The sequence below is a fragment of the Notothenia coriiceps genome, unplaced genomic scaffold (genome assembly GCF_000735185.1).
Source record: "Notothenia coriiceps isolate Sejong01 unplaced genomic scaffold, NC01 NC01_scaffold00019000, whole genome shotgun sequence".
Lineage (NCBI taxonomy): Eukaryota > Metazoa > Chordata > Actinopteri > Perciformes > Nototheniidae > Notothenia > Notothenia coriiceps.
The window spans coordinates 318,053-340,954 of record NW_011351701.1 but is presented as its reverse complement, the minus strand read 5'-3'; the positions used below and the strand labels follow the sequence as shown (position 1 = coordinate 340,954).

Here is a 22,902-nt window from a genome sequence, read left to right as displayed (position 1 = left end):
GCTCTATGTGAAGATCTATTTAGACCATTATGTAAATAAGATGAAACATTGCCGAACAGTTAAATTAATAAATATATCCTAATTCAGGTCAAGTTTCACCACAGGAGCGATATAATTCTATAAAACCATAACCAACTCCAAAAAACATTAACCAACTAATTCTGTAGATAAACACATTCTGTAAATTAATTTCAGGAAATTAAAACACGTGTCGTGAGTGAGTGTGACAAGAGGGACTGTTGCAAAATTGGCGCCTATATCAATAAAATCTATTATTATTATTACTATTATTGATTTCGAAGCTACACAAAATACAATTCCTGGCTTCCTTAATTTAAACCGGTTGGTAGGTCCATTCCATGATAAAAGATTAGTACTCTTTCAAAATGTTGCTAAGCCTCTAACACCTTTCAAGGCCGTCTTCCAGCTACAGCACATATATGTTTTATTTGGTTTCTGCACGAATATGTGAACTCAATATTTATTTTCTCTCTACATTTTGCAAGATTTTGAGAAACCTCCATGGCCTCACAAAGTAATCGGCCTTTCAGTCAATTCTGTGATCGAATTCTTTGCTTTTTAAAGAGGTAAAGCTTGTTAACCTTCTCATTCCAAACTTGCACAACACCTCCAAAGAAATGGTTATATATATATTTATACATTTAATCTTAATTAGTTATTCATACGTATTTAATGTCAGTAACAGTTCTAAAGAATGAACTTTTTCCTGAACAAAACACAAAGCATGACAACTGATATTCAGGAGCCATGATTATTCAACTTTGTTAACATGCAATAGACATTATAAAACGTGTGATATTAATTTTTACTGAAATACAATTGTAATGTTACTGTTACAACATGATCATTTTATTCATATTATAAAATGATTCTTCAAGGTCATATTAAGTATTAAACCCACATGATGATCCACAGTGGGAGCTGTTTGTGTGCACCTCCTGCTGCTTCTTCCCACCCCTTCAAAATCCTTCCTATTTCTCCACCCACAAAAACTTTGCTGGCTGTTTCCATAACACATTTGGGTCTGAAAAACTTCAGATCACACTGCATCAGAGTCGAGATCGCCCAGGTCGGTTTGAAGTCTGACGTCCCAATTCAGAAGCCACATCTTGGACTCATCTCAGGTACTAACATCCATCGTATTCTCTCCTTAATGATTGTTGGTAGCACTATTTGGTGTCTTGATTTAAGTCACATCTTTGCATTTTTATCAAGAAAGGTTGTGAACCAACCACTATTTTTCTTTTATATCTTCTAGGATGCAAATCAAGAGAATCAGGATGCTGTTTGGCTTCTGTGTATTGTCTGTTGGGTTTTTCCTGGACATGGGAGTGTGCACTGCAGGTAAGGAACTTTATTTATTTTTTACCACTGGTTTTACTTAGGCAGAAATAATTATGATACACCAAATCAAAAGATTTAACACGGCTTGTAAGATAAAACAAATACGTTTTTAACCTTGAACCATGTTGAAAGTGACTAAATGGGCTTTTGGTTATACAAGTTGGCTGGATTGACAACATTAGAAAACGTAGTGACAACATTAGAAAACTTAGGTTTGTCCCTTTTCACCAATATTTCAAAGTTTGACCCGGTCACTACATTTGTTATTCAGTGTGGTGACAGCTTTCTTTTTACCCTCTGCCAAATTCCTCATGTTTTCACTGCTGGATTTGGTAGAAATTTCTCAGGCTTGAGGAGACATAAATACATAAACAGCCAGCTTGGATCAATATCAAAGTGTAGCAACACATCCTGTCCAACTCTTCTTGAAAAACAGAAAGGGAAGCGAGCCAGTTGTCACTCTCACAAAAAACGGTAATAAATTAACTCTATGGAGCAAACAAAGGCCTTGTGTTTCTGAGTGGCCAAAAAGTCTTGAAGAGCTTGTATACGTGTCATCTTTTGAAAAGGAGGATCTGATGGTTGTCAGGATCACCCTGTGGCGATGGATCCCCGAGGCCTTGGCCTGAATCGAGGGCTTTTGATACTCTTTGACTTCCCTCCCATCTCACAGTGCCATGGCATTGAGAATCCTTGAATTAAAACAATGCTCTAAACAGATTGTGGTGTTCAAACCGTTTTCAAAAGAGGAGAGAGGCCAGATCTCTAGGATACCGGAAAACAGTTGTGACAAGAAGGTCAAAACATGGTCACCCAATGTTAATTTCAGACATCTCTGCATGTTACAGTCAAGTCTAAAGATGGCCAATGCACAAAAGAGACCTCTGATCTTTCCATATTTAGCTGTGATCAACCTTTCCAGTTAACAATATGTATCTACAGTATTTATTCCAATGGTTCCCATGCTTTCTCGCATATGACCCCCTTAAATTGGAACAGCATGTAATTGTGACCCCATCAAAGTTTGAAATTCAATCAAAGGGTCACTTTTTTCCATCTTGATTTAAAGGATGCCTGAAGAGGTAAATACTTTTTTCTTTCTTATCCCTTTACTCATCTTGTGACTCCTCAGATTTCTCTTAGGACCCCTATATTGAGAACCAATAGGTTTATTCCCCCTCATATCTTGTCTCATTTCCAAGCTTTCATAGAAAAGATTAACATGCTTATGTGTAAGAGTTTTTGTACTGACATGTTTCTTACTTTTCACCCTCGACACCAGTGCAATCAGAGCTGAGAATTACAACCATAAAGGTATTTTTATTTTAACCTCCATTAAATGTAAACTATTTAAGATGCAACACGTCACTGATTGTCTTTCGATGTATTTTTTTTTATAGCAAGAACCATATGCAGTGTCCAAAGGCTCACAACTGGAAGGCTTTTGCATGGACCTGCTCTCTGAAGTAGCCAAGAAACTGGGCCTCAAGTACAAGGTGCACCTGGTGAAGGATTCTGCATACGGCAGACAGGATGAGAGCGGGAACTGGAATGGGATGATTGGAGAGGTGGTGAGAGGGGTGAGTGCATCAACACTGACATTTGGAAAGGTCAAAGGGCAGCCGTCCTCTCTGCTGGATTTAGAATGACCCCAGCTGGTGTCTGTGACTCACAACGGATACATTCAAAATCAGTGAATTTGTGAACTTTATCAGCAGGGTTTGCTGGTGCATTAAAATCTCTTAAGCAGTTTCTATAAATTAACAGTAAGTATTTATGCGTTCTCTACAGGAGGCCGACCTCGCTATTGCTCCGCTGACGCTCACTGCAGCCCGGGAGAAAGCGGTGGGGATGACCAAACCGTTCATGCAGACAGGAATCAGCATCCTTCTGAGGAAGGATATCTCAGAGGGAACGGCCCTCTTTGATTTCCTGTCTCCCTTTACAGCCAAGACCTGGGTCGGCATACTCATCGCCTACCTCGGGACCGCTGCTTGCATCTTTTTAGCTGCCAGGTTAGTGATGCAAGTATAATCTATTGAAACAGTGATATTAATGATTTATTAGTGGATTTGTATTGATGTGATGTGGATTTGAATATCTTGTCTGTGGATATTTTCACATTTCTGCTGGCAGTGGAATTCCTTTGAGTGCGATCGTATTAATAAGTAATATTTTTATTCAAATGCAGACTCAGCCCATGTGAGTGGAGTCAGCCTCAGAGTGAGAAGAACAGATTCAGCCTCCTCCACAGCCTGTGGTACACAGCTGGAGCTCTGACTCTACAAGGTGACACATTGTATCCCCCCAAATTGAGATGGACAACAATATATGTACTTATTGTTTATGTTCTATAAAATTATATCCCTCCTTGCTTTCAAATGTTTTTGTCAGGTGCTGGCCCTCACCCCAAAGCTCTTTCAGGACGTGTCATCTGCTGCAGCTGGTGGTTATTCACCATCGTCCTCCTGGCATGTTATTTCTCTAACCTCAGCTCCACTAAGACCTCTGAATCCACTCACCTCTCAGTGAAAGGGTTTGAAGACTTGGCCAATCAGGACACGATCGAGTATGGTTGTCTGGGTGGCTCCTCCACCCTTGCCTTCTTCAAGGTAGACTACAGACATTGGATTATTGATGAATCCCCTGTTTCTCTGCTGTTTCTCTTATTCATTTTTTTCATTCATGCAGAATTCAAACAATCCAGTGTACCGCAGAATCTTTGAACACATGGAGAGAACCAAGAGTTTTGTCTCGTCTATGGACGAAGGGGTCTGGCGTGCAAGAGAAGGAAACTTTGCCTTTATTGGAGAGTCTGTTTCTTTGGACTTGGCAGTAGCACGTCACTGTGAGCTGGTCAGAGCTCATGAAGTGGTTGGAATGAGAGGATACAGCATTGCTGCCAGCCTTGGTGAGCTTAAGCATATTATAAAACTAATAGAAAATGACATTTGAAAGAATTAATCATTAAAATTGTATAATTAACAATAAACCTATACATTTCCTCAAGGCTCACCCATCATAAAGAACCTCAGTGTGGCAATCCTACAGCTGAGCGAGGAAGGGGAGCTGGCTTACCTGCGGAGCAAGTGGTGGGCCAGCAGCTGCATCGCAGACAAGGCCAAGTCGTCAGCTGTGCAGCCGCACAGCCTCAAGGGGATGTTTCTGGTTCTTTCCCTGGGCCTGGGGCTGGGAGCACTGCTGGCTGTCCTGGAGCTCACCTCCAAGAGCCGCAGAAGTGCAGCTGAGCAGAGAGTGAGTGCAAGTGCATTCAAATCACATTACTTCCGTTAGGCGAGAAAAAAAACATCCACCAACAAAACTTCCTAACCTTTCAGAAACTAGACCAAACAGCCTTGTTCTTTGCTCAACAGTGTGTACATAAATTTATCCAAAAGGGGGTTTGAACGGTTTCATAAGCCTGTAGGTCTGCAGCGTTAACTTAACCATTTGAAAACAACACATATGATACAGATACAAGCATTAACCAATTGGTTTTCATATCAGCACATCAACAAGAAAATGCAGACTCTCATTTGTCTGAATAAATCTATCTCATCTAAAAAACGATTGTCATTAAATTAAACAACATATTGATGAATTATTTGTTTACCTATTGTCTCTGTTTATTTGTCGATCCTACAGAAATCCTGCTGCACCGTGCTGACTGAAGAACTGACTCTGCGCTTGAGGACAAGTAATGCGAACAAACCCCAAGAAAATGTTGTCATAGATAAAGAAAAAGCATAGTTTTATTCTTAGGAAATCTGACAATAGTTACTTTTAGCTTTGATAGCTGAGCATTTTCTTAAATATTTGACAGAAGTGTTAACTTAAATGTAGGTCTTGAACTCCCTTGCTTGAATATACATCAGATTCATCAGAAAAATTTTTTTTTACATCTACATATAAAATAACAGGACTCACATTTTATTAAAATAAGCAATTTATTGATTTTAAAATAGTACTACTAACATTTCAATAAAAAAGACAGATTTTATATGATAAAAACAATCAGTGATCAGTGTTAACAATAGGACTAACAAATATTGCTAGTGTGATTAGTTTACTGTTACTTTTATATGAGTCCTTTATGCTGTTTTGTACAGTTGGCAATGGCGTCAGATGATTCAACAATGTATTTAAAAAAACTATTTCATGCATACAAACTGTGTTAATTGTAAACATTACAGCGGGCCTATAACAATAAAAAAATATATCCAATTGTGTACATTTCGTGGTATTTTCCTACTGATCTATAAAGAAAATCTCAATTATTTCTTCGAACAACCGTTTGTGGTTGTATTGTTACTCTCTTCATTGTCTTCTGAAGGACCAGTCAAATCTCAGCTTGTTCTAACGTAAAGGGGAAAAAAAACAGGAAAAAAATAAATGCATGATTAATACATTCAACCAAATTTGTATCTGCAATTCTTTTTGATTTACTTACTATGACCATAGAGTGTATATATAGACTATGACACATCATTTCTTACTCACCATTTAGAAAAATTGGGGATTTACAGCCAATCTCCCTCATCTTCTGGTCAAAAAGGGCCTTCATCTCCCTCTGCAGGGTGCCTTCACGTGACTCTGCCCCAGCTGGCACACAGGACGGAAGAAACTCCAGGCTGTCTGTGCTACCGCCACTGCCGCTGGATGTGCTGTCAGACAGGAGGAGGCCGTTGGGGATCGGCCTCACCTGGCTGCTGTAGCTGCTGTAGTTTTGTGCTCCTTGGTTCTGCCAGGGGTCAGCAGGCCTGCGGTTTACCATAGGTGTCTGAGGAGATGCAGTTGATTTTCGAGGGCAACTGCGTGAACGGGCCTTTGTTCGTATTGGTGTAAACTGTCCAGGTGTGGCTGGAGCCTCTAAGGTCCGTCTCATCCTGGCAGGGGACGGTGGAGCGATGAGTTGAGAGGATTTTTCTTCAGGCTGAAGCAGATGCTGTCGCATGTGTCTAGGCAGAGGCTGAGGCCGAGGCAGAGAGAGTGTATCAGGCTGACTTTGAGTGTCTGTTGGTTGCTCAGGTTTAATAGCAATGAACTTGTCTGGGTGTGGTCCTGTTGGTAATTCTTCAAACTGTTCAGGATGCTTTGGCTCAAGCCTCTGAACTGTCTCCTGCTCAGCACAGTGTGACTCTGGCGGTTCAGCAAGTTCATTCTCCCATTCTTCTTGAATTGAGTTTTGGCCGTCAGGAACCTCGCAGGAAGCCTGGGGTAAGGTCTCAAGGTCAAAGCTGTCCTCTTTTGCACAGGGAGCAGCCCCCGTGTGGTAGGAGTCAGTGGAGGACATCCGGCTGAAGATTCCCCTCCGTGTCCCCGATGGTTCATGAATTTTAACTCGGTGCGCCCGCCTCAATGGCTCACTCATGGCCCCTTTTAGGATTGCAGTCTTGGCTGTTGGGCCTTGTAACAGAGGAAATATTTCTCCATTCCTGCTGTCCTGGGAAATGGTATCCAGATCCTTGCGGAAGAACAGACCACGTCCGTCTTCTGAGGACTGGACAGAGGAGTCTAGAGAAGGCTGCTTTTGAGGACCCTTCATATGCTTCTGAGCTGCTTTTTGGATGTGTTTTCTGGCCGCATGCACCGCATTTCCGGGTTTCATCTGTGTCATAAAGGACACCAAAAGTTTAAAGACAGAGTTTTCAGATAAAGATTACATTTGATTTGACTTAATTAAGATAACCTTACCTTTAATGACATGTCATTGACAGCGACATGAACAAAGATGGATGACTCCGCCATCCCCTCCAGGTACACATGCCGATAACCTGCAGATTTTACATTACATTTTTTACGTTAAGCCACATTTATTTTATTTTATTGGAATGGTTAATTTACTTGATTGCAGCGTGGTATTGTTTGTCGCATCGCAAAAGTCTGCATATCAGATATACCATCAAGTAATCTACCTGGCATCAAGCTTCTGAGAGCAACAGTTCTCTGCCCGATGAATTCTCGTCCAAGAGGATTATGATCCCACACATGGAAACGCACCAGAGCGATCTGCGGCATTTTGACGTTATAGACAAGGGTCTCCTCCCACATTGGATTAAAACCTGAATGACAGTTAAACAGTTGTCACACAAATAGAAAAACTGTTGGGACGATGGTTGTTTATGAAATAATGAGATAAGACTTACCATTATCATCCACCACCTTGGTCTGCTGCTTGGAACAATCCACATTTATACCAACTATCTCAACCTCAACAAAGGGATCAATAATCTGCAAGAGGAGAAACATGAGTAAAAGAGCATTTTAGTGATGAGAAATATATTTTTTAATGGTTTGTCCAATTGTCTTAATAGATATTCTTAAGAGCAGCATGTTCACCTCTCCTCTGTCCCCAAACATGGAGTCTTTGGGTTTAGGAATCTGCTGTCCGCTGATGATCTTCAGCACTAACTGAATCTTTCTGGTTCCTTGTAGGGGACTTTCTAACATGGGGTTAAAGGCACCTGAGAACATTTAAAAAAAAACTCAATTAACTACCCCACAAAGACAGTTGTCTTTCCCTTTAGGCAATCTGTATATGCACATACCTTTACACATGACCTTTGGCCTTAGAATATATCCACAGTTCCCATTGCTTGAGAACTTGGCTCGGTTCAGATCAAGCATCCGGCCCTCTGTTTGATAATTCAGTGCAACTAAAATAAAATACATGAAAACAAATGAAAAACTGCTGCAGGACTTAATACAACCTCTCACTGTAACTTTAAAGTAGGCATCATTGCAGTCTCTGTGACCGTCTTACCCATATGGCATCCTGCGTTCCAGTACAGTTGTGGGTTGAAGTTGCTTGAGTCCACTCTGTAGTTGGACGGGTAGACTCTTATAAGTTGGCGTTGGTTGAAGCGGACCAACTCGGCTGCTTTCAGCTGTAAGATCTGGTTCATAACAGTCTCGTTGAGGGATGATACCTGCCAACTGTTTTCAAATGCTAGCAGATAGAATAAACACAACATCAAACATTTATTGCGTGAATATTTTATTGACTGTAAGATTTGTATGTATGTGTTGATGTTCACATTTTTTAAGACCCTTTACCTTGTGTTTCTATGTCATGCACACGGACCGATTTTGTATACTTGACCAGGTCAGACAGATGTCGGGACAACCTCATTGTTTTCCTCTTTCTGAAAGTAGAGATATAGACATACAGTAAGTGTAACTCACAATACTAAGAAAAGGAAATGACTAAAAGTGCTTAATTCTATGACCAGTCTTACTTGGGATGGTAAACTATTTGTGCCTTCTCCTTGCTGTGGTCTGACTCGCCACCAGATATTGTCTTGTTTTTCACTCGTAACCTTTTTTTCCTCTGAAAAAATAAACTTTATTTGCAGTATCTGTAGTAGCTGGGAAATTGTAGAATGAGCCATTTAAAATTTTTTTTAGAGAATAAGCAAGCGGCTGACCTTTCGTTTGAAGCTCGCTATGATCGATTTGTCAAATCGTCTTTTCTTTTTTCTTTGATTGGTAGGATTAACGATACTACCGTCCTAAAACAGTCAAACATAATACATTATTTCACAAATCAATCAATCAGTCTGTCTGTCTGTCTGTCTGTCTGTCTGTCTGTCTGTCTGTCTGTCTCTGTCTGTTTCTGTCTGTCTCTGTCTGTCTGTCTGTGTCTGCCTGTCTGTCTGTGTGTCTGTGTGTCTGTGTGTCTGTCTGTCAATCTGTCTGTCTGTCTGTCTGTCTGTCTGTCTGTCTGTCTGTCTGTCTGTGTCTGTCTGTGTCTGTCTGTCTCTGTCTGTCTGTGTCTGTCTCTCTCTGTCTGTCTGTGTCTGTCTGTCTATCCGTCTGTCCGTCCGTCTGTCTGTCATCCATCCATCCATCAATCAATTTTTGCCTGTGAATTATCATCATCATCGCCATCTTCTTCCTCCTCCTCTTCCTCATCACCAGTGTCTTCATCCGACACATCGCCCTCCTCTGCACTAGGATCTAGGTTTGCTGGCAGCTTTTTACCCTGGAAAACATCAATGAATTAATTAATATTACCAGTCAGTTTTGTTGGTGTGCTTTGTTTAATACTCCTGAGCAGTATTTGGCTGCAGATGTTGCAAAAACAACTTACCTTGACCAAAACCTTCCCTTTAAGAATCTCAGGGGAAGGCAGCCTCTTGCATTCATGAACATTGACACCGGACAGATCCAGTTTGTCCTGCAGCACCTCCTTCAGATACTCAGCCATCTTTTTTTGCTGAGGCACAGTGCAGTGATTCTCTATGGACAAGATCACTGGGTACCTGGAGGGGCGAGGTGATGACACCTGAACCAACATGAAAAATGCTGTTTATTGTGAAAGATAGCAAAAATCAGTACCCCACTTACGGTGATTTTGTGAAGGCATATTTGTTAATTGTCTCAATGACTTCTTTAAATGGAATCTTGGATGTCAAAGTGTAGCCGTGATGAATAATGGGCTCCCCGTCAGGCCCGTCCCAGCAGTCCACTGCAAAGGGAGAAATAAATAAGAGAAGAAGAAATAATGAAGGATGAGTGAGTCACATTGTCTGTAATGTCCTAAAATAACAGCTAAGAGAGCTGCAGTTCTGTTTTTAGGCTCTTACCCTCCACACAGCGACAGCCTGCCTGCAGAACATAGGCGTACATTTCCACTCGAGACTGAGAGAGCAGCTGGTCTCCTGTCAGGTACGTGTTGTGTGAAGTGGCAATGAAGTAGTTGGTCAGCGGCTGCGTCATGTCCTGGTTCACCTGATTGTGCTCAGGGTTGAAGATATCACCTGCCGGACTCCTCATGAAGTTAGTAAAACCTAAAGAAAGGGAGATTCAGTGTATTATTTGTTTGTTCATTGCATGTCAGGTTTAATTGACAAATGTGAAATTACTGATGCATTGTTATATAGTTGTAATAAACAATTTCCCCATACCATCAATACCCAGCACTGTTCGCTGCAAGTTCTCAGGACATGGCTCAAATTGGGTTACTATGTCGACTAGATACTCTTTGGGCAAACCTCGCATCTGCAAATAAAACATCAACAAATGTTATTTTTGGCTTACCTCATCTGACATTTTACACGTATGTTAAATACATGTTTTGTGAAGTAGGAAGTGTTCTATAATAGTTCATTTGAGTTATTATGTATCAATCCTTACAGATAATATTTTTTTTGCCATGTTAGCTTTTAATATATTATTTTGGAATCAAACATTTGTATCCAACAATGAACACTACAATACGGAATGTAACTTCACACCAAAAATACATTGAATGGCTTTAGAGGAAAACCATGAATGTGTAACTGTCAAGTAGAGTTGAACTACTTTACATGATAACACAAATGTTGTTGGTATACCTTCTGTTCGTTTTCCAGAAAGCGTGCAAGGTCGTGAAGATCCAGGACTTCTTTCTGATTGCTGTAGGAGATCATTATCAGGTAGAGGTCTCTGCGAGTGGAAATCATCTTGTAAAACGCACAGAATTCTTCAAAGCCCAGAGAGCCCTGGTTCTCGTCTGTGTCTGCTTCCTACAGATAACGACAAAAAGTATTTTATGAGCAAGAAATAACTCACATTTTGTGATTTCAGATAACAACCCTGCCAAAGAAAACATGTACCACTGTAGACCCATCTGAAGGATATATGTATCTCTCTCCCCATCAAACATGATGGAGCTCTTTCACAGAGATTATCATCATTATCAGGAGGAGAGGACAGAGAGCTACTGAACTAAAGCAATACTGCAGTGAAACTAAAGCCATCTGTTCAGCGGAGGCCATATGGCTTTCCTGTGGCACTCTCTTGCAATTTCATGCCAAAATACTGTAATTACATATTTGTTTGCTGGTTTTATCACCATCCTTGTATCTTACATCGACTATAAAATCATGTGAAGATCACAAAAGAATACGCTTCTTAGGGAAACATCAAAAACCTTCTACCACTTTACTTTCCGGTTTTACTTTCTGTAGCCAGTTTGTACATTCAGAAAGTGTGTCTGCCCAGGAAAAGAGTACATAAAAAAATAATTGCTTTACGGTCCTGTCTTGCAGATGCTGTCTGGGTTTAAGTTATGTTTGAAAGCATTTTCTGTTGGATGCAATTTATTTGCCATCCAAAAACCTATTTTTTTATTTTATACTTTGGTCCAGACTGAAATACCTAAACAGGTATCAGATGGATTTACACTACATTATGTACAGACATCTATAGTATCTGTAGTCTGTAGTAGTCATCTGTGTAGCCATGTAGCCACAATTGAAAAAAGCTATATTTCCAGTTATGCAATATGCATTCTGAAGACATAAAAGTAGGCTACAGAGGTCGCTTTGACTTTGGGTCATGCTCAGTAGATATACAGTATGTAAGTTTGCATAATCAACCTTTGTCTTACTTGAAACATCTGCCTGACTTTCTCCTTGGGTAAATTCACATTGAGTTTGTGGAGCAGCTGGTGAACCTCTCCAATGCTCAAGGTGCCATCACCGTTTTTGTCAGCCTCAGAGAAAGTCTGCTGTAACCATGTGAGGATGCACTTAAGGAGAACATAACAAAGCCATGATTTGTTCAGTTTATGTCTGCTGTTCTTCTACAAGTGGCTGTGTTTACCTCTATGGTAGTCTAGACAAGTAGTGATGTATTTGTAATAATTAATAATTTAAAAACTAAACATGTGCATGAGAAACTGGAAAAAGGATATTGATCACGGGTGCGTTGCCTCCTCGTAAAACTGTCCTCATCACTGATGCCAGCCATGAGGTATTTGAGCCCGGTGATCCAGGTGCGGGCCTCCTCTGCGTTGTTGGAGACCAAGTCCAGGGACTTCACTCGCTCCCCGTAGTAAATACTAAAGCAGTAGTTTGGGTCGAAGCGATTGTCTGCGTATCGCCTGAACATCTCTGACTTTTTCCCCTCACATACTTCATGGATGGAATCGATAGTTACTGAAACAGACGATAAAATAAATGTCTTGGGGGTCAATCAACTAAACATCAACATCTCCGAGCTTCCTGGTAGAAATACAAGAAACTGGTTGCTAAGAACATCATCATATAACCAAAGAAAAACATAGGCGAAATATGCTAAAACAGAAGTTTAGAGAAGAACATATGTTTTCATGCCATGTGATACACTTTCAATAATTGTATCTGTAGGTCTAAATCCAAACACCAAACCCACTCAAGACAGCAGCTGTACTGTATATGTTCAGCCCCGCCCAAATAAATATTGAAACTCAGTTTGTTCATGACTCACTTTTAGCCTTGTCATGTTTCCTGGAGGGCCTCCACCGGATGCAGGACTTGTGTTCGTCTAGGTAAAAGAATCGGACAAGTCCTTTCTTCTTCCCCTTCATTTTGGTCATCTGAGTGCCGATCTGCATAGTGCACATACATCTCTCCACTACAAGGACGCACATGGAGACACATTATGTATCGTCTATTAGTTGAGCTTGACTGAAATCCACACGGATCATCACGTTCAATCAGTAATACTATGATAAAATGTATTATTTAAACATTTTGCTGAGAGAATTATTGTGATTGTTTGCACGGAGGCTTCATAACAAACAAGGTAGCAGTGGAGACAAGCAGAGGTTTATCATCAAGCACTTGTTTATGAGATTATAGGTTGCGTCATACAGGGATTTAAGTAGCTGTATGTGTTCATGATAAAAGGGAAAATAAGGGAAAAGATCCACCACCGTAAAATTATCTTTGGCAAAAAAAATAATCTATGAAGGCCCTCACTGTGAATCAAAGTATGTTATACTAACTACAGCTGATATTTTCTTGGAACTTTTTAATGCTAGGGGTACAAAGTGCATCTACTGAAATAACATCTCAGATCAAGCAATTAATTATCTTGTAATGCTCAGGCCAATGGGAAAGTGGGGTGTTTTTTGTGTGTGCTGAGAGCAGGCAACCTTTGTTTGTAATCTGAAGCTCAGATGCATGTGACGCAAACTGGTACTTCAGTTAGGCTAATCCCAAAGGATTGTCTACCGTCCATATGCTCACAGGCTTCCCTGGCCTACTCTGTTATGTTGAGACATGCACTCATTTAAAGGAAAATTGTATTAAAATATCAGGGTTAAAGTTCAAAATGTTTAAAATATCATATATTGTGTGAACAAAATATTTTAAAATGCTACTTAACAACCTTTTCTGCAGTACTTTTGCGTTTGAAGATCAATATTCATGATGACTAATTTGCCAGTCTTACCCATCTGACCCAGTCTCCATGTTGGCTGTGCCACCACACTGCCACCAATCCAGAAAAACTCCTCTGCCAATCTGGAGATGGACGCTTTCTGCCAGAGTTTCGAAGAGGTCATTATAGACGGGTTGGATGAGTTCAAGGCAATCGAGGCCTTTCTTGCCTGATAAGAGGAGCCCTTAATAAGCGAAGGGGGCATAACTCCTGATGTCAGAGACCCCAAAGACTGAAAGGTGCTCTTCTTGGGTGACAGAGGCGAGCGTGGTGGGGTGCCACTCGGCCCTGGAGACAGAGGAGCCATCGCTGGGGTGCTGTTCATCCCTGAGCTGTACATTTCAGTCCAACTCTCCTGTCCCATTAACTCACCTCACTCTGCTGGACTCCTCAGGGAAGTTCGTTTATAGCACAGCTTCTCTCACGCAGCATATCCATGTCTTCCTGTTTAAATCTTCCCATATGGGACCAGGGAACAATATTCCCACCCTGAAGGTTCATTCCTCGTCATGAAATGACCATTGATCCGGTGTAGCAGCCATATGTTCTTCTGTGTTTATTTTTTGCAGTCAGAGGAGGTTCGCAGAGAAAGAGTGTGCAACATGTGTCAGTGACTAAATCTTCCTCAAGCTGTAATCCTGGAGTAGGCTAAGGCTTGTGCGTTGCTTTCATGCAGGGATTTTCACGCAACCAGTAAGCCTCTGAAGAAAGAGAGTGGGACAGAAAGACTGGTAATATTCATTTAACTACAACAATGGCAGTCCTTATCATTAAATAGTAAATACATTGAATTTGATTCAATAGGTGGTTTTCAGGATATACAAAATAATGATTTAGGGATGATTTTAGCACTAAATTATCCACCCTTCAATTGTGTGCAATGATCCCCCCTAGAGGAAATGTGTGACATACAATGCAATGTATAAAAAGACACACACATTTTTGATTTCAAGCTTTTTGCTGTACAAACTCATCGTGAAAATTGGCAAAATAAATCAGGCAAAAGTATGACATGCTTGCAATTATTTTTTAATGCTGTAATTTCAGGATAACAAAAACTAGTTTTCTCTTGTGATAACTGATAAAACCGGATTTTATTTAGGGACCATCAATAAATTACCAATTGGAAGATACAAGATCAATGTTATTTTCAATAACTCCATTCTAACCTGCCCATATCAGGGAAAATGACACAATAAATGTGTGATATGTGGCAAGCCTTTTTCTTACTTATGTGCTATTGATTTATTTATAAAGATATTTCAAAAGAAGATCATTTCAGTGTTTTAATAGCTTTCATGTCATGTGAAACACTAACTTCAAATAGTGGTCAGATATTATTATTCACTTGACAAGTAAGACTCAACTCTATGTATTGCATTTAAGTGATTCCTCTATTTCATACAAACATTGTAAATATTACAAAATGATGCTGTTTCTTTTTTTCTTGGCCAGTTTAGCCTTTATTGAAGAGTGACAGTGTTGAAAGGGAGAGACAGAGGGAAGGACATGCGTAAATGGGGCCAGGTTGGACTTGAACCTGTGTCCTCCGCACGGAAACTGAGTCCCAACACTTGGGCCGCCAGCTGGTGACCCAAATCATGCTGTTTTTTATGGAAAGTCTTTTTCTTCAATAGCTTTCATATCATATATATCATATTAGTACGATACATCTCTTTTCATTGTATTTAAGTCTGTCTTCTGGTTTATATGAAGATATTCATGAACAAATTCAGGAGTGATCTGGTAAAGAGATGGCTGGGATGTGAGCTAACCATCCTCTGACTTGAGACGGTCTGTGAAACTGAGGAAACAGGCTGGAGTGATTTCTGTCAATTACCCAACCTTAACCTTTCTTAACCCGCTGAATGTCTGTAATACATTTCGGCATTCCAAGTTGCGAGACACAAACATGCACTGTAACAGTTTCCATCGCAGGCACAAACAAAAACACTTCTCAGAACGATTTAGGATTGATTTAGATTTTAATGGGTATTATACAAGTTTTCCAAAGGAAAAGAAAACATTTAAACAAGAGGCAAGTGAAACCCCACATCCAAACCAAAACTACAACAGCATCAGCTAACAAAATGGATATTGCTATTACACTGTACCCAACAAATACTGAGCGAGGGTATCATAAGTAATGATAAGACATAAAAGTGTTTCTTGTCTAAAATACACGAGAGCACCTATGGATGAAACCGATAGAAAGTGTCGCTTCTGGTCTATCTGTCGAGGGAGCTGGAGGTGCAGATATTTCAAATCCATTTTTCAGTTTTTGGTCTGTAGTGTAATATATACTCTATAATTCATCAGATAATAAAGATCTTTTCAAATAAACAAAATCAAGGGACAAATTATAATAATCTGTTGCTGTGTCAAACCTATAAAAACTACTGATAGGTTTATGACCTTTGATGGTTTCCTTCTCCTTGTTCAAACCAACAGGTCCATTCATTCTGCTGAATGCCCTGTGATTGCAATGATGCTCAGGGATACAATAACACAATTGCAGTTTTTAAAATCCAAATATAGTCTCTTTTTGGTTTCAAGTAAGAGCAAAAAATAATATTCATAATCAATTTAAGTCTGGAGCAAGCAAACATACCGACAAATATCTTATTTACAATATCATTGTATTTACATCAGAGGAAACTGAGGGAAAGTGTGTTTGAATTCAAAGTTTCTTAACTCGTGTTTAAAAATGTAACAGGGAGTACAATGCTCAATGCAAGGTTCTTTTATTTAAAAAGTGCAATTCCTTTTCTTAAAGTAAAAAAATATATATCCATATTTTCGTATAATATGTAGAAATGTTGTTCATATAAACAGCATTTGTTGATTTAAGAGCCCTAAAACCAGTGACTAAAAATTAATGCTTTCTGTTGATAGGCAGCAAATTATTATTATAGAATATAAATTATTTTACAATACTCAATAGAAAATCAGAAGTACCGCGTGTCAACGAAAACAGACGTCTCTTGAAGGCTTTTTTCTTTCTTTTAGGAGGGCATTTGTTGACCTATCTGCACTAAGGTGGGCAAGAATATTTACTATTTATCACATGGTTTGGTTGCAAAAACTGGAAAACAACGCTCAAACAACAAATAAAGTTGCATTATAATATTAAAAAGTAACACTTCCATAAAATATCTAAGCATAAAACAGTGGTGGACCTGAAGGCAGCCCACGTAACCTCCAATACTTCAGGTTTATAAAATACAAAAGGTAGACAAGCCGGTATACATGCGTACATGTTTGTATATGGATGTTTTTTCTTGCCTGTGGAATAACAGTGCTGCGCAAGCATTATTTCTTAAAAAGTACATCCTCTACACAGTTATAAAAAGCAAGCCGATATTAAAAGTAAATAGTGGTAAACTGGTGTCTCTTGTTTCCAGTGGTCTGCAATGACACCTTTGAGTGTACCAATATTTTGTGGCACCAAGAGTTTCATCATCCACTCAACATGTTTCTTCCCTTCATATTCAAGTAGTGTTATGTGGCTATATTTGCACATCATAGAATAGCTTATACCAAAATAAAATCCTTGGACAGCGTCATGTGTCTCTGACGTCACTGGAGAGATGTGGTCATCACTGAAGAAGTCTTTCTTAATTTCACGCTCTACAACATGCTCAGACATCATGCTACTTTCCAGTTCATTTCATAAAATTCGTATATTGTCATAATAATATTGATTTGTATCATACCATATTATATATGACTGATTTTTCCTCTCCAAAACTTTGCAGTTTGTTGAGTTCTCTTTTCCCTAACAGGAGGTGCAACAAAGTCCTTTACCATGCTCCTTTGTTATTGAGTCTCTTTCTCCAGTTTTGAATGTGCAACTTTAAGATCCGTTGGTGGGTTGTGTGGTCTGTCTGTGTGCGTCTGTGTTTGCGTCCATGGGCTCTGCACGAGGGCTGCTGTCGGCCTGCAGGGCCTGCTGGGTTTGCAGGTCTTTAACAACACTCTCCAGGTTCTGCCGAGCTTCTCTCTCCTGCTGAAGCTCTCGTCTCAGCTGCTCACGGTCAGCTTCTGCCTGCTGGAGCTGCACATGCAACTCTTCGATCTGCACAAAACAACAGATGGAAGTCAGTATACAAATGATGCAAAGGGATAAAGAAAATCACAAATCAACAGAGTATATACAGGTGGTTGTGTTGATTATGTTGCAGACATCTCACCTGAGTGGAGTACTTGACCCGGAGACGTTCAGCCTCGCAGCCTTTGTCACACACTCGCAGCTGTCTCTCCCTCTCCAGCTCTCTTTTCAGCCGCCCACTAGACTCCTCCGCATCCCTCATCTTCCTCTCCCAATCCACGCGAAGGCGTTCGATCTCCTTTCTTAGGTTTCTCTTGGCTTCGATGGCCTCACGAAGACGGCCTTTCTTTGCCACCCTCACAAACTCCAATTCCTGGTAACAAAGACATCAGAATCATTTCATGTTTACAACAAAGAGATGACTCTCATTCCTGCCACATAGTATTTCACAGGAACAGGATGTCATACCTGCTGAAGGCTTCGTTTCGCTTGCAAAGCAACTGCCAGCTTCTCCTCCTGCTTCACTCTTATCTTGATAATCTCCTGCAGGAGTTTTTCCCGGGCCTCTTTGCTGTCTGTGCCTCCGTACAGCATCTGTCTCAGGGTGTCCATCTCTGGACAAACCATCTCCGACTGCCAGCCGGGTGCGTCCTGAGGTGGAGGGACGCTCTGAGGGGTCAGAGTCTGAGACACACTGCTGCAGGATGACGGGGGAGCAGCCAGGAAGGAAGTCGGCACTGGACCTAAGAGAAACATAGTTTTACATTAATAAGAAGACCATACCAAGAATATGGTTGTGTTTACTATTTTCACACTTAATTGCAAACTTGATGTGTTAATGTGTTTCAAGTCAACTCAATGTGTGGATACATAACTTTGTATTCATGTATTTTGATTGTAATTAAAAAAAGGTGGAAAGTACTAGCTACTTAGTTATTAGCTAGATCTCAGTTTTAAAACATGGAAAAGTAGAATGTTGGTGTTTGTTTTTTTGGCTAATAACAGCAACATTAGCATGCAACTTATATTTTCCCTGTATTTCTTCCACTAAACACCAGGGGGCGGAGTTGTAAAGGAATCACCCTGACCTCCTGTCCAGTGGGGCTCACTGTGTAAAACCAGTTGTAACTGTAAAACCTGTGTATAATATCAACTGTATACATCTTGTCATTTGTCAAGTTTTCTGTTTCTTCTGACTATTCCAACTCACGGTCATCACAGTTGTCCACATCGATCTCTCCGTCTGTGTCCATGTCCTCCTGTTGGTTGGCAGGACTGGAGGGAGGCGGTTTTACTTCAGGTTGTGCGTCTCCATTATGCATCTCCTGTGGTGGCCTGGAAATGACTGCTGACCCCCTGCTAGGAGTGTGGCTGTCCCTGGGATTGACTGGAGGGGCCAGGGGAGCCGCTGTCAAAGTCTCGTGAGTCTTTGAGTAGGACCTGTGTAGACAATGAAGATCAATATAAAGATTTCCATGATTGTGAGCTTGATATTAACAATTATTGTCTCTTTAAAACTAAAACTACCACAGCTTTCATCAGATGACTCACCTATCCACCTCCTTCTTAGTGGCCGGCTTTTCTTTTTCTGCTGCTTTGGGAGACCAGGGGCGGAAAGCGGAGGGCCTCTGTTTCATTTGGACCTGTTTCAGATCCTGTAACAACAAGCCAAGCAACAAACTTGAATAAACTCACAATAAACTACCACTAGAATATAAAGTAATCTGTGGGGAACACACTCAAAGGCCCCTTTTCATTTAACAAGGCTGAATGTTGAGAGGCCATACATAGGTGATAATGTGATGATTCAAAAAGACAACGGCTTATAAGTCCCCCCTTTGACCTTTGCGGCAAATCCGGTTTTCACACTAGCAATGTGCGCATACAAACCTTGTGTGCAGACTTTGACAGCGATTGTAGCCAGTCGGGTTTCCTGTCTTTGTCAGCTGACGGAGATTGTGATTCGTCAAATTTGGACCTCTTGGCTGGGGCCGGGCTTGGAGACTGGGGAGAGGAAAGAGATTAGACGGTTAATCATCGTGATCCTTACAGAGATAAAGTGCACATATTACATCATGGAGTACAGTGGATATTTCAGGAGCCCACGACTTCTAAAAATGCTACTGTATGACTGTTAATGGCATTATTCATAGGCAGCACACAGATTTGTCAGAACATGGAGTGACTTTTTACAGCCAAGAGCAGAGCCTCACAGAAAGCAAGAAAATCCAACCAACAGAGAAGAAGTCACAGAGAGACAAGGGGGATAGAAGATGTGTCTGTGTAAGCGTTCAGTCTTGAGCTTGGCATGTCTACATGATTGTGTGAGTGTGTGTGTGTGTGTGTGTGTGTGTGTGTGTGTGTGTGTGTGTGTGTGTGTGTGTGTGAGTGGGAGCAGGGCTTTGAGCTGAGCAGACACTCAAGCTGGTCTGGCTGGCAGCCAGTAGGGCTACATTGCTCCCTGCCAGGCAGAAGAGGCGCCATCAGGTGGAGCAGATCGACTGCCCGAACCACAGAAATATTGCAATATAGAAACAGAGGGAGACAGAGAGGGAGACAAATTAAAGTAATTGCACTCAGATCTGACAGACGATTGAGTTGAAGTGTTCAGAGAGAGTTCAGGGAGGGCCGCAGAGGCATGAAATGTTCCAGCGAAACTATGCTTAGAAAACCCGGGGAGGGAAGCATCTGCCTTGTTAAGTGCTACAAAATACAGAACCTCCAGAGACCCTGATTGTATATATTGTAGGGTCTGTGTGTGTGGCAAGCTACAGCCCCGTGTTGAGATAGCTTCTCCTCAGCTCTCAGCTCTCAAGTCTGCACTTGTCAGACAGAGGATATGTTTACCTATGCAGGCGCGGAGGCCAGCACAGACCTGCCTGCTACTCTCTTACTCACTACTATGACATTCTGCCTCCAGGAATGGCAAACACTCCCATGTCCTCGTCTGCCTGTGCGATTCAAGACAAATGATTACTCTGTCTACATTCAAAATCCTCAATGGAAAACACTCCTGCGGGGTTGCGAGTAGTTGTGAAACCTTTATCGCTGCTCCACTGTAATCACCTCAAGATGGAAATTAATGACAAACCTCATTTAGCATTAAGCGAGAAGCCCGGCCGGTAATGATTCACGTCTCACAGCTTTGCTACACAATGCCAGCCGCTGCGTGAGTGTGTGTGTGTGTGCAGGCAGCTATGAGAATGAGTGGGAGTTGGGGCGTGTGGGGAGGTGGGTGGTTGGTGGGTGTTGACATGCATACAGTATGTGTGTGTGGGAGTGTGTGTGTCTAGTACAGTGTGTTCAAGGGTGGAGGTCTGGCACTGTATACCTGAACTACAGATAGCCAAATTGTCTGTAGCGCTGCAACAAAATAAGTAAAATAGTTTCTACAAGAGTTTTATTAATCATTTTAAATAATAGTGTAGGTCATTTATCAAGCAACATGAAATCTGAAATGTATTATCTTAGTTAAACGGATAAAACAAGCACTTTGCCTTGAGATCTAGGAAATAGTGATCAATTGGTTTCACTTTTGTTTGGTACTTTTTAAACAAATTATAAAATCACTGCTCTTCATTTCATAATCCTAGATCAAATAAAATAAAACTTCATATACTTAAAAAAAATGTTGAATACATATTAGCTTCCAAAAAAGTGTTCGCTAGTCTCCGAGTGTTGACATATAAATAGTAATACTTTAAGATCCAAATGTGTCAATTAAACAAGAGAAGAAAATATAAAGCAAAATATAACAAAAATGTGTAAAATACAATAATAATAAAAATAACTTCTACCAAAACATTTTTTTACATTTTTAGTTTCTCGTCTGAACATATTGACTGCTTTTAAAAGCCTTATGTTAAAGTAAACTGTTACCAATTAACCCCACCCCCAAAAAAAAAAAAAAAAAATCCACAATCTGATGACTGATCTCTTTTTTCTAGTGTTACTTCATACAGGTGTCTGTTTCATGACATACACATGACATGTTTGTCTGGATACTCCCCTCTAGTCTCCTTGTCTCACAAATCTCTCTTCCAGTCTAACCTGTAACCACACGCAAACACACACACACACACACACACACACACACACACACACACACACACACACACACACACACACACACACACACACAAAAACAGCCTAGTGTTTGGTTTTGCTTCTGTAGGTTAATTCTTTTAACCCAGACCTCCAGCTGCCTGCATCCCGCTCAGCAGGGAGCGTCCACTCACCTGCCTGACTCAAGGCCGGTGGTTTTCTAAGAACTGCTGCCCTGGTGTAATCAGACTCTGTAATTACTGGCATGACTGTTGTTTTCCCGACAAAAGGATGTCTGCCTGTCTGGTACTATTTCTACCCTGAGGTTTACAGCTCCAGGAAGACTAGGAGTGCTAGACATAATAGAGTCAGAAAACAGACACTCCCAGACACCACTGGGGACCTGCTGGCTAAATCTGACACTGACCTCACAGGAGAGCAGTCGCACGAGCTTAACTCACCACCACATCATAGACATAGCATGGCCACGGAGTCATAACACCCTCTGCGCACATCCTACTGCCTAGCAGGACCCACTGAGCCAGATGATAGGACATCCCTCTCTCACTGCTAAGAGAGGGAGACTTCCTCTGAGGAGTTTGCTTTGGCCCAGTCCCCTGTGGGAACAGAGTCTTGAGTAGGAGGGGGGTGGGCCAGGGGAGCGGGACCACAGAGGAAGCACTGAGCTGAAGGAATGTATACTTGAAGGCCAAGTACAGCCTCTCCTTTAAGACTCCATTCAAGCATTGCCCTTTTCAACTCGCTATTGTATGATATTTCTTTGAGGCGCTGTAATGAGGGAGTGTTTCAAAGCAAACCTGTAGGCTAAACAGGGTCTAATAGCAGCTGGGCAAGAGTAGACCTGCTTTATTTTTTAATTAGTGCCATATAATAGCATGGTAATACCGGGATAAGCCCCAGCTATTTTCATGCTGGCATGGCAGATAATCACTGAGAAACACAACACATCGGAAACATATCAATGTCAACGAGCGTTTGACCTGCTTGAAGAATAATTTGTCAATATTGTGCTAACTGGAGCGTGATGGGGATTGTGCTGTTTTTTCACTTGAACATGGAGCTAATCAACACTATTTGTTTATTGAACCCTGGTGCAGTTAATCTAGGACCAAACTAGGGCTGCCATTTGTTGTTGAACTGAGAGTGAATTTCGCTACAACACCACAGAGAATACTGATTGAAGGGGGCCCTAAATCCAAAACTCTACCATGTGTTGTTGTGAACCCCCC

The 22,902-nt window shown here is 40.9% G+C and overlaps 3 protein-coding genes across 3 annotated transcripts in view; 1 reads left to right on the top strand and 2 right to left on the bottom strand.

The window, feature by feature from the left end:
• The first annotated feature begins 1,034 nt into the window (after positions 1 to 1,034).
• On the top strand, positions 1,035 to 5,589 carry grik6 (glutamate receptor, ionotropic, kainate 6). Its single transcript, XM_010778213.1, has 10 exons — positions 1,035 to 1,145; positions 1,280 to 1,365; positions 2,648 to 2,679; positions 2,766 to 2,945; positions 3,157 to 3,380; positions 3,557 to 3,654; positions 3,760 to 3,977; positions 4,057 to 4,276; positions 4,376 to 4,620; positions 5,011 to 5,589. The coding sequence occupies exons 2-10, from the start codon at positions 1,281 to 1,283 to the stop codon at positions 5,113 to 5,115; spliced, it is 1,407 nt and encodes a 468-aa protein (XP_010776515.1). The 5' UTR covers positions 1,035 to 1,145; position 1,280; the 3' UTR covers positions 5,116 to 5,589.
• Positions 5,436 to 12,747, bottom strand: plch2b (phospholipase C, eta 2b). The gene is made up of 20 exons (XM_010778214.1): positions 12,601 to 12,747; positions 12,047 to 12,290; positions 11,741 to 11,870; positions 10,704 to 10,874; positions 10,275 to 10,368; positions 9,954 to 10,157; positions 9,715 to 9,835; positions 9,458 to 9,629; positions 9,230 to 9,349; positions 8,793 to 8,876; positions 8,604 to 8,695; positions 8,422 to 8,510; positions 8,129 to 8,314; positions 7,914 to 8,021; positions 7,705 to 7,829; positions 7,512 to 7,596; positions 7,281 to 7,427; positions 7,060 to 7,139; positions 5,866 to 6,973; positions 5,436 to 5,721 (listed from the first exon to the last, which is right to left on the bottom strand). Exons 1-20 carry the CDS (start codon positions 12,734 to 12,736, stop codon positions 5,705 to 5,707), a joined length of 3,513 nt encoding a protein of 1,170 aa, XP_010776516.1. The 5' UTR covers positions 12,737 to 12,747; the 3' UTR covers positions 5,436 to 5,704.
• Positions 12,748 to 15,523: 2,776 nt separating this feature from the next.
• The window catches only part of skib (v-ski avian sarcoma viral oncogene homolog b), a 33,605-nt gene continuing 26,226 nt past the window's right edge, over positions 15,524 to 22,902 (bottom strand). The window contains exons 2-7 of the mRNA XM_010778212.1: positions 19,499 to 19,612; positions 19,160 to 19,263; positions 18,819 to 19,048; positions 18,077 to 18,351; positions 17,751 to 17,981; positions 15,524 to 17,635 (exon numbers count right to left, since the gene is read on the bottom strand). Coding sequence (XP_010776514.1) covers positions 17,414 to 17,635; positions 17,751 to 17,981; positions 18,077 to 18,351; positions 18,819 to 19,048; positions 19,160 to 19,263; positions 19,499 to 19,612 — 1,176 coding nt within the window. The 3' untranslated portion in view covers positions 15,524 to 17,413. The remainder of the gene's footprint in view (positions 17,636 to 17,750; positions 17,982 to 18,076; positions 18,352 to 18,818; positions 19,049 to 19,159; positions 19,264 to 19,498; positions 19,613 to 22,902) is intronic.

What these genes read in the sequence shown, in the direction of transcription:
- grik6 (XM_010778213.1), top strand. Translation starts at nt 1,281, where the DNA reads ATGCAAATCAAGAGAATCAGGATGCTGTTTGGCTTCTGTGTATTGTCT. An exon ending in TGCATCTTTTTAGCTGCCAG is followed by an intron (nt 3,381 to 3,556) that starts GTTAGTGATGCA and finishes ATTCAAATGCAG; the next exon opens with ACTCAGCCCATGTGAGTGGA. An exon ending in TGGAGCTCTGACTCTACAAG is followed by an intron (nt 3,655 to 3,759) that starts GTGACACATTGT and finishes TGTTTTTGTCAG; the next exon opens with GTGCTGGCCCTCACCCCAAA.
- plch2b (XM_010778214.1), bottom strand. Translation starts at nt 12,736, where the DNA reads ATGTGCACTATGCAGATCGGCACTCAGATGACCAAAATGAAGGGGAAG. An exon ending in CAAATAGTTTACCATCCCAA is followed by an intron (nt 8,511 to 8,603) that starts GTAAGACTGGTC and finishes CTCTACTTTCAG; the next exon opens with AAAGAGGAAAACAATGAGGT. An exon ending in GCATGACATAGAAACACAAG is followed by an intron (nt 8,315 to 8,421) that starts GTAAAGGGTCTT and finishes TCTATCTGCTAG; the next exon opens with CATTTGAAAACAGTTGGCAG.